Source organism: Brachionichthys hirsutus, chromosome 17 (genome assembly GCF_040956055.1).
Source record: "Brachionichthys hirsutus isolate HB-005 chromosome 17, CSIRO-AGI_Bhir_v1, whole genome shotgun sequence".
Lineage (NCBI taxonomy): Eukaryota > Metazoa > Chordata > Actinopteri > Lophiiformes > Brachionichthyidae > Brachionichthys > Brachionichthys hirsutus.
Genome location: NC_090913.1, coordinates 10,054,399 through 10,070,344, shown reverse-complemented (window position 1 = coordinate 10,070,344; position 15,946 = coordinate 10,054,399). Strand labels below are relative to the sequence as shown.

Below are 15,946 nucleotides of genomic sequence, written 5' to 3'. Positions count from 1 at the left end.
CAACTGAGTGAAATATTACACAATGTCACTGGGCCGATTGGCTGATTGTAAAACTATTTTATTTTAACCACAATGGCTCCATTTTATTAAGTTTATGTTCTGTAAGAGTAGCCTTTGTCTTCAATTTCAGAGGTCTAAAAAAAGAAATATCCCTACAAATACTGTAAAACACACAATTTAAGGTTTTTGCACGTTTCTCTTCAAGTTCTTTGCAATAGTAATTGATCACTGATGAGCTGATTAGTTAAAATGACCAAATAACCTTGCGCTGAATTTTAAATCACTTTAAGAACCTGAAGTCATCTCTCACTCGACCTGCTCGTGTAGCATCAATAGAAATATCGCTCCCCCTAGTGGCGGCGGCCGTTACAGCATAATAGGAAACAGTCTGGCTTGATTTCTGGGCTTTCTCCTCCTCCTTCACCTCCTCACTGCTTTCAGAAATGCAAACCTATTGCGACGGTGCACTTGGAAAAGTTGAACAGACAACAACAGCACGAAAGACTTTCCAGGGAATGAGATGGATGATTTAACAAAGTGAGGAAAATGATGGAAACTTCTAAATATTGTAAATAAATAAAAAGCTCACAGTGTCATCCTGAGAGTTCTGCTCTGAGAACGGTGCCCTATTTCCAGGCGGATCTGTCTACCTGCCTCCCGCTGAGCCCCCCCCGCCCCCGCCCCTCCCTCTCCGGAGTTTGTTGCACTCGTTGCAGTAGGAGGGTCCATGTGCACAGAATGACGTCGCTGACCGAGTCCTTCGTTTGTTTTCAATAACCTACTCCTTTTTTTTTAAATCCGGGTGGAGGGCAAGAATCGGTAATCTGCAAAAAAAAATTTATATATATAATAACAAACGCAGCCATAATGTGAGATTATCCGGCGCTGTCATCCGAGCCGTCGTTCTCGCTCGTCCTGTCAGGAGCCGCCGCTCGCCGCGGAGGATTACCAGCGGTAATACGCAGCAGACTTCTCCGGTGCGTCGATCTGTCAAACTGAAAACTATGTCCCGGGAACAGGAGACGCGACGCGCTTCTTGATATCCACGCACTTTGCGTTCGCGTGTCTTTTTCTTTTTTTTTTGTCCTCTGGATTATCGCTGCCCAGCAACACGGCCACCTGACAAATATCTGAATGTCGTAATTAAGGTAAGGAAAGGACAGACGGAGCTTCTGGGTTCCGACCGCGTAATTACGCGCTGCCTCTTTGGGTTGATAATGAAAGTAAAGTCTTCACCGTTTCCATTTCGAGTGAATCCCCGCATCTCCGGTCCATTTTATTTACCGTTTGGACTGGGAGGGGAGAGGAATCAAATAAGTTTCATCCTGGTCCACTTGACAAGAAGTTTTAGTATCATAGAAATAAAAAAAAGTAGATTATGAGCAGCATATTAGAATAAACAGTGTCTCTGGTTATTTTATGCACCTGTGAGGAGGCGGTGAGAAACATCTAAAGATGTCAAATTCATTCTCATGAGCTACGATTGTAATAATTTATGCTTTTCTGCTTCTGCACTTTGTCCACCCTTTGGAGAATCCGACTTTTCCACGCGTAAAAAAAGGGATAAACGACAAGAACGCAGGAAATATAAATCGTTTTATAATAAGCCTGTTTGATTTGTACAAAGGCTAAAATAAAAGAAAAAAGTAACAAAATAAAAACAGAGTGATCTGCAGCGTTGGACGCCCGGCAGATGAAGGACAAACATGGCAGGCGCAAAGGAGGAATTATTACATTGATGCATCCAAATAACTCATCAAGGGCAATCTGAATAACTTTAAAATAAATCTTTACTGCTACGAATTTCGAGAGTGCGAAGTCGTTTTAAACCTAATAGAATAGAAGAATATTTCGAGCGAACTGAACACGCTGAGCGACTAGATGCGTATATTTATGTCCCCTTTTTCCACATGGAGGGTTGCTCTGGCAGCAAAAGCGAGATTTCAACTTGTGTCGCAGCTCTGTTGTGGCTGCAAGAAGCAATAACTATTGAGTGACAGCTTTCGGACAAATCCGTGATCCGCCCTATAAAGCTGTTAGATATCTGGCGGGGCTGTCCAATAGGAGCGCAGAGGAGGTGGGCATTAAAAAAAAAAAAAAAAACCGAAACGTCACGCATACATTAACCCGTTCAATGCAGTTTCCCTGGAGATATCAGACTGTACATCTCCTGTAGTGCAGTGACGGAGGGCTTTATCAGAGAGGGGGAAGAAACGCTGCAGACTTGCATTGGAATTTAACACAATGAGAATACAATTGGACCATTGTGTCTGCAAATAAAGATTTGATATGATATATGACAGCATAAGTTGAGGTTCTGTAGCCCACAGCGAAAACCATTCATTACAAGTCCTATCGAAAATAAATGAAATATGTGATTTAACATTCATCTAAACACTCAGAGTCTTTTTTCCTTTACCCTGCCAGCTTTTTTTTTTTTTTTTTTTACATCCACTGCAGCAGATCATATAAATTTGGCATCTTTTTTAAAATGAAAAGACCACTTTTAGTCTGCAGCTTTTAAAAAAAATTAAAAAATACACATATAAGCACATTTGGGAATATGAAACTCGTAACATCTGCCCGAAGGGAGATTAACTCGTAAGCAGAAAGGTCCCCAGTGTAACCGGGAAGGCTGAGTTCTTCAGCTTGCGGGGCCATCACAGCAGTGCCTACATATACCAAGATGCATTGTGCACCGCCTGTCTGTCATCCATGCACGTGTCTTTTGCAGAGTGATTGCATTGCCCTTGACTAAGCTGCAGAGCACTGAAAACGAATTCGTTAAGTTGATGGTGTTTGCATATTATTACTTTCGGGGGTAAATGATCATGACGAGATAAGTTGAAGCTGTTCAGATGTTCGTGTCTTTCCGTGGAGGCCGTTGTCCATTCGGCAGCCAATTTGAATATCACAGAGACATGTCTGTTCCTCAAACAGGTTTCCTTAATGAACCGAATTCCTGTATCCCAAATGTGCCTTTTTTTTTTTTTTTTTTACTGGGAAACGCTCCGTAACCGATTGGACAAGCTGACTTTGTAGGAATGGCTAATCACTTGTTGGAACAGGTGACTCGCCTTAAGCGCTAAATCCATCCGCCGACCGCTTGGTCCCACGAAACTCCGTCAGCGGGCCTGAGTCGAGCTAAAATAAGCCAGATACAGCGCCGCAAACGCTCGTGTGAAACGTACTGAAAGGCAGCATCTTTCCACACACACACACACACACACACACACACACATGCACCCTCACCCACCCTCTGGCTACCCCGAGGCAGAGGCTAGTAATCCAAGCTAAAAAAGCTTGTAGTTTTAATTTACACATTTAATATTAGCCTCGGTGTCAAACCGTGAACAATAACGCCGGTTTCTTCGCCAATATGATGTGAATTAAGGAATTTATTGCTTCTTGTGGACTCCACTGATTGGACAGCCACGTAAATGCACAGGCTGCAACTATTTCCAGGGAACTTATGCCTTTATTTTTTTCTCTCTCTCTCTTTTCAGTTACCAGGTGAATCAATGAACAAGCAATGGAGACCAAAAGATACCAAAGTTTCATTGATGGAAGCGACACAGAGAACCGGTGGCCTCACATCCCCAGCACAATGGAGCACTGCTGCAGTGCCGAGGATTCCAGTCTGACCAGCAGCGACATCCAGATGGACATCGCCAATGTCAGCTGCCCTACTGGGAGCGCTGTCTCCGACTGCAAAGATGGCCACGCAAAGAAGCAGGAGCAGCCAGCGCCTCGGCTCAGCCAGAACCAGCCATTTCTCCTCCCGCACTTCAACAGTTCTCTCCATGCTCACAAGCAGGAAATGGATTCCAAGGAGCTTTCGAAGACTGTGGCCGAGTCCATGGGCCTGTATATGAATGCTGCCAGGGAGGCAGACTTTGCCTTTAACCAGCATGGTAGTAATGCAAGCCCTGTGAAAGTGTATGCTGTGTGTGGGCGGTCACTGGAGGACTCGCAGTGCGGGTCCACAACAAGCCCCAAGTTAAAGCCGTTTGGCTTTCAGCAGCCCGGCACCACTCCCAGAGAATGCACCGCCGGGACGCCGGTGAGCTCGGCTTCAAGGCTCATTTCATCTCTGTCCTGCAGCCCCCACACCTGCAGTTCCATCTCTAGCCCCGGGGGGAGCAACAACACGGTGTCATCAACCACCAGCCCTCCTACGTGCTTCGGACCAGTGGGCTCGTCCGTTAGCAGTCCCGTTAGCCAGAATTCTTGTGCGGCAACTCTGGCAAACGTCAAGCGCAGGAATTCGGCGACATGTAGCCCCGTGGAGTCCAGCACAGTGGGCTCACCCCCACTCACCAGCCCGCTAAATGTCATGAGGTCTCCTATGTCCAGCCCACAGAGCATGGGTAGCGTGAGATCACCTCCGTCTTGCAGCACTACCTGTAACGTTAGGTCATCCGTCTCGAGCCCTACTGCTGGCAACTGCACCAGCACGGCTAATGGCTGCAACCCAGCGAGGCCGTCCATCTCCAGTCCGGCCAGAGGGGGTGGGGTGGCAATGGACAGCCCACAGAACCCCTCCTTAGCTATGTTTCCTGTGTCCAGTCCCACCGGCGGACTGGGCTTGGTTCAGAACGACACCAACAGCCCAGAAGCAGCGGGTCTTACCAGGGACGCGGACTTCAAGGACTTTGAATTCCCTAAAGTAGAGATGATAGACGGGGAAGTGTTCAACGTCGGCTTAGACCAAATGGGCATGGTTAAGTACATTAAGAATGAGCCTGGAACTGACTGTAGGAGCATGTGTCTAGGCAGCTCCAAATGTAACGCAGGCAGCACACCTTTTATCACGCAGATTAAGAGTGAGCCTGACAATAACGAGGGATGTATGAACCAACAGCCCTACGGTGAGCAGTCGCCGTCGCTTGACCTCTTTCCCACGTCCGAAACCACCTATTTGTCCCTGAGGAATAACATCGATGAATACAGTCTTTCCGGTATCTTAGGAGCCCCCGTCTCTGCAATGAATGGGAACTACGAGCCTGATTCGTTCTCCAACAATGTCCTGTCTAAAGGGGTTAAACAGGAGTCCACAGATGGCAGCTATTACCAAGAGAATAACAGCGTGCCCACGTCGGCCATTGTCGGAGTTAATTCCGGCGGACACTCATTCCATTACCAGATTGGACCGCAAGGAGCGATGTCTTTCACACGGCGTGATATGAGGGACCAGTCCAACCCGTTGTTGAATCTTATTTCACCTGTAACAGCATTAATGGAGTCGTGGAAAAGTCGGCCAGGCATGTCTCAGGGGTCTTTGTCAGCCAGGGGTGAGACATACCCGGGTCAGCACTGCATCACGGACAGGTAAGGATAAGGAACACCTCTATGTAATCTGACTACCCGTCAATGGATCACCCTTAGATCGGATTCGAACTGTGATGGCGTTTTTGTGTTAACCTCTTTTTTTATAGAGCTTTTTGACTTTGACATTTTTTTCAGCGTGACTCTTCGGAGGACAGGATTGATTGTAGGCCCGTTCTCCACAGCCAGGCTCGTATTGCATAAGGGATTTAGGGCGTTTGCTTTCAATGCTGCACAAATAATAGCAGCAGGGCTCGGGAACGGCTGCGGGTTGCTGGCTGAGAGAACAGGAATTAAAGGACAGGGTCCGGGTCATTGTTGTTAAAGGAGCACGTGATCGCAACGCCGTCTCTGCTTGCATCGCTCCGTGTTCCACTGTAAGACAGAGGCAAAGTTTGCATGTCAACCCGAGGCCTGTCTGTACGTAAAACAACAGAATATATCAGCGCGCTCCAGCTAAGACCTTGCGTAATACAAATATCTGTTTTTATGGGCCCGAGGCCATTTGCCACATCATAAATTATGAATGATTGATCACATACTCTTGTTGCCAAACCGATGACATAAACAGTTGCTTTTGTGAGGGTGGGGTTGGCAAGGGGGAAGAAAAAAAATCTATAATAGCTGCCAATGTGGCAAAGTGCAAGTTCATCTCATTTGTTTTGCATCAGATGTGTTCTGGTGCCCAAGTTTCATGTGAAGCAGAAGAAAGTAAACGATCAACGCGCTTTATAACGGCTCATACGAACGCCGTTAAGCTGGAAATACACACGTAGGATTTTCACAGTGGTGAGAGGGGATGCCGTTCATGAGAATATAATTGCATGAAAGATTTGCGGTCTTGTACCTGAGGAATTATCACGTGATCCGACTTTTAATGGGTTCTGATAGTATTTCTCTGTTGGTGCCCTCATAAGATACATCAGCATCATCTTGTCTGTGCAACGGATCACAGAATAAAGCCATGCACGACTTCCTGTTTACTCCGCTGAAGAGTGGAGCGGCTCGTTATCGGACAGGAACGGTGGACTGCGACTTGACCGCGGTTGGGCCACGCTCAATCTGGGCTGCAGTGTTGCACAGAATCTCAAAATGGAGATGTGTTAGATAAAGCAAACTTTCCCTGATGGAATTTTTGAGAATCCCGCTTTGTAACTCTCGATGCTTCTCTGTTGCCTATTTACATTTCCTATTTAAGTCGAGATTAGAGGGGAAGTTTTGGGGAAGGAATTTGGGGGCAAACGATATGCTATATTCATCTGTAATAGTATCATGTCTGGAGCTCATCCTCTAAACTCATTCTCATGTTTACACAAACATTAACCACGACAAACTGCCTTTCAGCCTATTTTTTTTTAAACTTAAAGTTCACAGTTTTTCACAGGGAGATGCATTTTGGGCGACAGCAGCATATATCTAAGGCTCTGTCTGCATCTGATTACCGCAGCATCACTATTTTGTATGTCTTTATGTCTCTATTTAACTTGTTTATTCCACTTTACATGCATGCAACTGTCCCGAGGATATAGATGCTCAGTCTGTATGCACCATAATGAGCCTTGCATCTCTGAGGAGGCTGATACGGCCTTGTTACCTTGGAGGCAGGAGGCAAAGCGATGTTGACGGGATCACTGCCACCTTGGCCATAACGAGATCCAGCTTAGCCCTAACGTCAGACAGGATGACAGTAAGAGGCGGGCTGCATGGCCGCCGGCCAGGCGGACCGGGAAGCAAACACAAACGCACGCATGTACATGTGTGCATACAGTTAAGGCAAACACACACACACACACGCACACGTGTGAAGACATACACATGTATTCTAGCATTGTTTCAGAGAATGCTGCCTACCTATGGTGTCCTCTTGCACCAGTAGTATTGTATTGATTGGCAGCTATACATAGACACATGCATAGGCTCACTGTATCCCGCCTGCAAGGCACGAGGGCCCAAATATTTCATAGGGAGGACTGTTACATAACCGTTAGCACATCTTAAACTGCGTGATCCGCTGCAGCCTCGGACGACACAATAAGATCCCTTGGCTCCGTTATTCCCATTCTGTTAATGCTTTTAATTAAAAATGGCTGCTTATCTGAGGCATCTTTTACTTTGTGCAAAATCACTTGAACTCAGAAGTGAAGACGAAGGCGAAACCGCCCGAGCAACAAAAACGGTCAAACTCGCAGCTATGGTTGTATGAATGTAATGTTTGATCAGAAACGGTTGCTTGGATTGTATTTTTTTGGAGGTTTAGACGCTGAGATTTGTATCATAACAGGAAAAGAACATTTCCTTTGCTGTGCGTTGTGATTTGCAGTACACAATGAAAGAAATCGGCTTTGTGTTCAAGACATTAATATGGAAGCGATCATAAAATGACCCACATTAGCGCACCGGATTATATTTGCGCTCTTCCTAAATCTCCAAATCTCATTTCAGCCTCTTTTTTAGCTGTTTTTTACGGTGAAATTAAATCAACTCTAATTACTCTAAAACTTATCAGCCCTTTGACTTAATAGTTCATTACCAGACAAGTGGGAAAGATTCAGAATGGAAGGCAACAATGCATGTGTTCTTTCCGATTTTTAATGGCCAGCTTTTATTACAACTATGGGAGAAATAGCGCCGTACTATAGGGCGTCATTTCCCTTCGCCTGGCGCTCGCAGCCGGCTGCTGCCGATCAACGGCGAGCCCATCTCAAGGAAGTACCAGATGCACATGGGAAGAATGCTCGGAACTGGACTCGAGCCAACTCTCAATGTTCTACGGAGGGATAAAACGGAATACTCCTGAGAGCGCACTAATAAGGTTTTAATTGTATGTTCCTACACTAAATTAATGGATGGAAATGGTTTGATTAATTCAGACACTGCTGGATGCTAATATCCAATTAAATCCCTACACCAGGCATGCACAGGGGCTCCCAGTGCATTATGGGTTCCCGACTACGAAGGCGGCAGCTGCTGGTTGTTGCTTGTTAAAGGTGGAGGTGTCAGGAATGGCTGCTGTCGACACAGCGGAAAGATCTCCTACAGTACATGCAAACATATTAATGACGAGTCCACTAATTATTTCTGCAGAGCTATAATCTTATTTCAAAAGAGAAGCTGTTTGTCATTCAAAATACAGTTTTACGATTTGCGGGGTTTTGTGAGGACGCCGAAACATCACGCTTTCACATAATTGATAGCCGACCTGAAGGAGGCTGGGAATAGCCAGCATATAGCCAGCAGTCATTTTCAATAATATTATTTATACAAATGTGTGACTTTGAGAAGATCTAATCGGAATGATTGATCAGAGTCTAGACTGTGAAAATGTGGTTTACGTTCTTTTGTCTGCATCTCATTGTAACTGAGCTGTCGTATCTTTAAATGAAACTTAGCATGGCACAAAAGCAGCGCCGACACGTCACCCCTTTAACGCGACAGCTGTGGCCTAATGCTTCTGATGACCGGAGATCAGTCTCTGCCGTCACGCCAGAACCTCCACTGTGTTTGTTTTAGAGCCGCTCGGCGCTGGGCTCGTACTCGCTTGTATTCACGCATGACTCTGTCGTGCTCGAGCTTCAGCTCACAGAGTGGCCTGACATTCCGATTGGAAGAGAAGGTTGATCTCGGGCGTATCTGGTCTTCAAACGGTTGAACCTTCCTCTTGGCGGTCTGTAGAACGTCCTCCAGAGGCCCATCGAGGTGCGTTGCGTCTAAATCCTGATGAGGCTTAATGATGTTCTGGTTTGGCAGCGCCATGAGGTGAGAGAGGTGTAGCTTTGATGTGTGCTTTAAAAAGAAAATATATATATATTTTGTGACTTCCTCAATGAGCCTTCGCTGTGGTGCTGGAGGAATTTTGGAAGGTCGGGAAGTGAATAATCGCGTGCAGGCGGGCTGATTAACACGAGCTGAAACATAGATGTTTTCTGAACTCTTGTTCAATGTCTGAGAGAGGCAGAAATAATCACCGTCTATAAACGGGGCCTTTCGGGGAGGCAATCCCGTAGTGAGTGATGAAAATCAGCTTCTTTATATATTTTTTTACCCAAAGTGGATTTCTGCCATGTTTTCACATAGCTCAAGCATGAAGGAAGTCTTTGCTGTGGTTCAATAAGTTTATCAGCGAGTCTGTCTTTCTTCTGAAGGCAAGAAATCTACGTGTATACATTTCATTTGCCCTATTTCTCATTTATGTGTCAATACTGTCTCTGAGAATAGAGACAATGTGCATGCTAATCATTATTGAAAAGTTCCTCTGCAGTTGGAAATGCTTGGTCCGATTGTTGACAGGCAGGGTTGGGGCCCATTGGGACCGGGCCCCTCAGGGGGGCTCTTCCAGTTCTGCCAACGAGGGCCGGCCAATTTTTTTCCGCAAATCACGCAAATCTGTCCTGAATCAATTTCACGCCATGAGGTGGAACAAGGCTTTGAGACTTAGAGAAATTATGTTTGGAACCAAAATGTCATGTCTCTTTGTGGACTTGCAACAGAATGACCAAATTTGGAAGCTGTAGAAACAGATTGAATCAAATAGAAAGCAAAAAACCCCACAAAATCTTCATGACATAACTCAAGGAAGCTGCGGATCTACTGTAATCTAAATATTCAACAATGATATCTAAATTGGTGCAGCTATGAGGGCACGGCTGAACCCGAGGTTTGCTTTCTGACTTTATGAATGGACGTTCTTTACCTTTTGCTGTAAGAGTAGAAGAAAAATGGCTACAGTGGGTGTAATCTTTTTTTAAAGGGCCAACATGATTCTGCGTGAAGCAATGATTGGATGCTGCTGTTGCATGGAAAATAAGACAAGTTAAAAGACTGCACTCTTCCTCACCCACGCAGAGCGGCGCACACACACACACACACACACACACACACACACGCGTACGCAACAGCAACAACCACAGCACACATTCTCGGCCGGGCCTGACACCCCAATTAAAGTGTGGTTATTGCTGGCTGAGTCTCTTGGGATTAGAATCGTCTGCTTGTCCTCATTTGAACTTCCTCCTGAAACACAGTCTGGTGACGGAGGGACAGATTTCCTCCAGGCCGGTCCTGTCGCTCCGTCACCTGCCGCTGACATTCCCTTCTGTCGTTGAGGTGATTTACAAACTGTGTAAAGGAATAAGAGCTAAATAGCTGCACCAAAGCAGAGTGCGTGCTTCTGTTTGGGGATGGATGCCAAAATGCCAGAATGCTTTTCTGCGTGACATACAGCAGCTGAATGGTTGCACTTGGTTAGCCAAGCATGCAGCAAGTAGATCTCCCGCATGCCGTTTTTTAAGATAAAACTAAATATGCTGTCAGATGTTGAGATTACAACAACATCAGAATACTTTGTTAATCCCAGAGGGAAATTCTATAACATGCAGGTATCGGTAATATTTAGTCATTGTTTAAAAAAAAAAAAAGAATTGTTTGTGGAGCTCAATGCATGCAGATTCTTTCAGAGCGATGAAAGGAATGTAGATCTGTATCTCTGGAGGCAGAAAGAACTTATCTCCATTCTGGCAGTGCAGCATTGTCTTCCACTTGCATGCTGATGCATTTGTCTGAGCAAAGACGTGCCGTTATCAAGTCGCGTTTAACTAGAGTTTGCCTGACTAGTCATAAAATGCTTTAAACCCAGTATATTTGTCTCGCAAGTGTCCTCCACGGAAAGGATGCCATAAAGGAGGACTTTTCAAAAGCTAACCCTAACACAAATGAAATTGTGTGTATGTGGTGCAAATAAAATGATCCTTGTGGGTGTCTTGGGAGAGGTGAAGGGTTATTTTAGTCTGCATGTGTCCACACACAAAAGACACTCAAACAAACAAGACAAACCATTAAAACCGTTAAATGTCACGGCAGTCTGTCAGGAAAGTGTTCCCGGCTGCTCCTTTTTTTAATGAACTCCATCATGTATGATTAATCAAATACATTCTATTTATCTAAATTGGGTATGATGGCTTAATTCATTTGCAAATGTAAAACCAATTTCCTATCAAATATCACACCGATGCCGCAAGATGCACTGAACCCAACCCAACACGACTGCTTATTCTACTTTCAAACGAGTTCTTAAAGGAAAGAAAATAAATGCACAAATAAATATTGCATATCTTCTACCCACATAGGTTCAAATCCCAGAAAAGCCCGGTAATATTCACTTTGTAAAGTGGCCATCGTGACGGTGACCTAGAAAAGCACACGTTTACTGGGCGTATCTCACCGCGCCGCTGTGAGGCTAAAACTCTAAATAATTTCTGTTTCTTCATCAAGAATTTGTTTGGAATACATAAACTTGATCCAGATGGGCCGTTTTGTGCGGGCCCAGATTCTCCAGGCACACAGATCCTGCATGCAGCGCCGTGGCTGTCCGTGACATCCGGACCCGATCCGGTAAAAGGAGCCTGCCCTGGATCGAGTGGCTGCTCAAACAAAAAAAGAGACTCATTCAGGGAGATCATTTTCATGCCTCATGCTGTAAACGGGGAAATGAATTGATTTCAAGCTAATGGAGCTACAAAGAAAATCCTTTGTTCGCTGTTTGCCTAAAGCACATTGTGTGATCTGCTGCTGGTTTATCGATGGCTTTCTAGAAACGACCGAAAAACATTTGGGGGTTGCAGTTTTTTTCTACGGTTCTAATAATTCAGAGATGCAGAATCTTTAAATTCACATTTTCAATTCATGAATTCCAGATTTGCATAGTCAATAAATCCTGCCGTGAGGGTGAAATGATCATGGGGGGCTATTGCTGAAAGGTGCAGTTACCCAGTGAGGAAACGGAGCTGCACAGTTCTTTCCATTATTATATATAAAAAAGTGAGCCTCCTGGAATTACACGAAAATGGGTTTCTTCCTCGGGTTGTGTCACAGAGATGCTTTTGTTTCACTTATATATAGGTCTTGAAATGTCCTTGTTCAATTTCTGCTTTCAACACAAAAGGAGGTCTATTAAAGTTTGTCTGTGGTGCTTAAAAATAGCCGTCTCTCCCTCCATTAATGCAGATAGCGTTGAAAATACTGAATAGCCCCTTTCAAAACTGCTGGCATCATTTCATTTTTTTTGTCACCGACTGAAATGTGTCTGTAGCAGGAAAACTGTGCCAAAGCTGTTTGCGATTAAAATATATTTTTTAAACGATTTCACATCAAACTTTTAGGTAAAGTCCTTGTATTTTTTTATTATTATTTTTGGTCTGTAGCAAAATAAGTTTAACTATAAAGTGCAGAAAAACAATTCCTCATCCACACCAGGATGAATTTTTAAAATGATACGAAACAGCCATGATTTCAGGGAAGTAGCAGATGAATAGTGGGCGGAGTCTGTTTCTGATCACAGAACAAGCGTGGATGTGTTTGAGTCTTTGGGAATCTCTGTCAGAGGACACGGTGATTGGCATCGGTGCAGGCCACACCTCTGGCCAGCTGTTTGCAGCACTACCTGGCACGCGAAGCTGTTGTCCTGTTCAGCGACTGCTTCTTTTTTCACCTCCCTTCCACTGACTCGGCTATAGCTGCCATCTTTGTTTCTCTCTCAAAGGGCGACTCTCTGGAGTTGTTGTTTTTTTTGGGGGGGGGGGGGGGGTGTTTCATCTCATCCATGTCTGTGTTTTCTCACGTTTAGACTCTGTATTTGGGTCTGAGCCATTAAGCAATATCTCGCCTTCAGCTCGGTTTTCAAAACTCTTCGCCGGTTTCATGCGCGCGTTGGAATTAATTTGCAGATGTGTTGCTGATTGGCTTTAAAGCACTTCCCAGTTTAGCTCCCAGTTACGTTGTTGAACTGTCGCTCCCCTATGAGACAGGGCGCCGCCTCAGATCCTGAGCCAAGCCTCTGCTGGCTGTTCCGGAGTCCCAGCTACACAAAAGGTGACCTGGCATTTGCGGTTTGAACCGCTCGCCGCTGGAATGCCCTGCCGGGGGGGATCTGGGGCTTGCAGAATCAGTAACGTCTCTTAAATCACTTCTCAAAGCTTCTTCTTCTTATTTTTTTTTACTACGTCTTAATTTTACTTTCTGATTTTATACATTATTTTATTATCTTTTGTTGGGTTCCATACCGCTAAATAAATGTAATACTTTTTAACTAATTAAAGTATAATAATTGATCAGAAGCTCTTTTTTCCCACATTCATGCTCGGCTGCCGGACCTTTGGCGAGCGTGAGCAGCCCCGTCATGGCGTCATGTTGGCCTCTCGGTAGAAGCGTTGGTACGCAGTCACGCCTTGATTAATGTGCCTGTCATGAAACCGCACAAACACAGACTCCTGCCTTTTGGTGTGGTTTGGTATTCTTAACGTGACATTAAGACGATAAAGAGTTGTGAGAAGATAATGTAACCCGGGATTCTGGTTAATCCGGTTGTTTCTTTTTATAGTCTGTCGGGAGTTTTCTCAAGACTTTTCTGTTTATAACAGACAACAACCTACGGGTGGATTATTTCTGTTTGCTCAGGAAGAAAACGCCAAAAAAAGGGGGGAATGCAACTTTGAAATCTTTTATATATATATAAAAAATAAAGAAATTGCAGGACTAAATATGGCGGCGGAAGCTCCCGAGATCTAGAGCACAAGGAAAAGCTAGAATTATTATAAAGTCATACCAGGAACAATGTTAGGGAGTTTCCGAAAATGGATCCATTATGCGAGCAGAAGGAAAAACCCGGTGACGAGTTGGTTAGAATGACGTTACAGGTGTTACCAATGCTGCCAGGAGTCCACCACACCCGGAGACGCATGCAAACGCACAGAAAGTAGACCCAGCAGAGTGAGAGGAGCAACATTCTGTCGGGGTATTTTAACAAGCATCTGTGGACTAGATGATTTGCCCCCCCCCCCCCCCCCCCTCAGTGGGCTTTCTGTTGGTTTGGATGCCCTTGTGGCTCCCTTTGGGCGTAGGCGCACACAAACAAACACAAAGTATGTGCACGCTTGTAAACAGCCACAGCTGTTTGATGACATATTTCAGTGTCAAGCTTCATTTATCACTTCTGAAAATTCGTTTGCGGCTCAGTCCTATCGTTGTGATGTCACAGCCGTCCACTTAAACCACGGGTTGGACGGAGGGCTCGAAGCTCCAGCGACGCTCTCGCTGGATGCATGACGCCGTATTTCTTTTTTTAGATCGCTTCAATCTATTTTCAGAGATGGGTAATGATACAGGACGGACACTGAAGGGCACTCAAACTTGTCAACTCCTCCTCCTTTTACGCCTCATTGGTCAGAGGGATGATAGCATTGATGAAAGGTCACGGCGACTCTGATTAAAAGAGAATATATTCATCTAATCCTCGGGAAGCACGGGGTAGTTTCTACTCGCTGACTATAGATGGATCGAGTAATTGATCCGAACGCTCCTCACCGAGTTGAGCTCACTGTGCTCGCAGCAGCTGTTAACCCTGCAGTGCATTCAAATCAGATTAGGGTTAGAAGTGTGCCAGCAAGAGGGTCGCAACGTGTCGACACACCTCTGGACTGAATTATATGTCAAAGAAAATTCAATTTGTTCCCCCGTTTATATATACCGGTACTGTGTATATATATCTAAAGTGTAGAAATAATTGTTTAAAATGAAATTGAAACATGAATTGAGCTGCCTTCCGTCGTTTATTAATGAAGCCACATGAAGCTGAAGCACAGAAATAACCACAAGGCTCGTGTCTCATTTGGATCATGTTGGTGTTCCTCAGAGAATCCGAGCTTAACAGTTAAAAGAAAATTGAGAGGAACGGAGACAAGAGAGGCAGAGACGGGTAAAGAGCTGAATCGAGTGATAGACGAAGAGGGAAAGACGATCTGAGATAAGCAGGAAGAGGAGGGAAAGGGCATGTCCGATTCCTCCTCCGATTTATTCATTGAAGGGGACGTGCATTGGGGTGGAAAGTCTCAATAAAGTACCACATGACCATAATTAATCTCCCTTCACAAACCCACAACTTATCCTCTTCTTCCTCATCATGGAAATATTGGTTTACCCGTCAAGTAAATCTCTGCAATAATCAGATTGCGTTTTTTTTTAATTGGACGAGGGACGTTTCCACCCATCTGAACAAATTAATTACTCCTTGAAGTGCATGTGCTTATATTATGAAAGAAAAATACAAGCCATGCAGAGTGCACATATCATGCCATCTAGAAATTGGAAATTGGCGTTAGAGGTGATGCCTAAAGCGAATCAGGAAAGTGATATCTCTTGTCCTTCCTTTCGTCTTCTCCCATTGGCTGATGGCCAGTTAGATGGCCGTTCAGAAAAGGTGGCTCCAAGTTCCACATAGACTGTTGCTCTGCACTAATGAGGCGCCGATTGGCTCAGGCATCATCCGTGTTGTCAATCCGGATAAACTGGTCTCTCCAATTTAGAGAATTAATACTTTCTTCTTTAATGACCACGTTGCTTGTGCATGAAATGACGGCTCACTCGCTAACTAATTACATTAGTGTCACGAATAATTATATAAAAGTGCCACGCCTACATTGTGCCCATATTATTTCACTGTTTAACTTTCAAAAAAGTAGCGGGACACACCCTGGATACACTTGCTTGCCCCATGATGGACTTTGCCTTCCAACGCTCGAGCTTCCCTTTGACATTTTGCATTTCATTTCCTGGAGTCCTTAGTAGTCGT

The 15,946-nt window shown here is 44.8% G+C and overlaps 1 protein-coding gene across 1 annotated transcript in view; it reads left to right on the top strand.

The window, feature by feature from the left end:
* The first annotated feature begins 3,532 nt into the window (after window positions 1-3,532).
* The window catches only part of nr3c2 (nuclear receptor subfamily 3, group C, member 2), a 41,148-nt gene continuing 28,734 nt past the window's right edge, over window positions 3,533-15,946 (top strand). Inside the window, exon 1 of the mRNA XM_068751096.1 lies at window positions 3,533-5,331. Coding sequence (XP_068607197.1) covers window positions 3,533-5,331 — 1,799 coding nt within the window. The remainder of the gene's footprint in view (window positions 5,332-15,946) is intronic.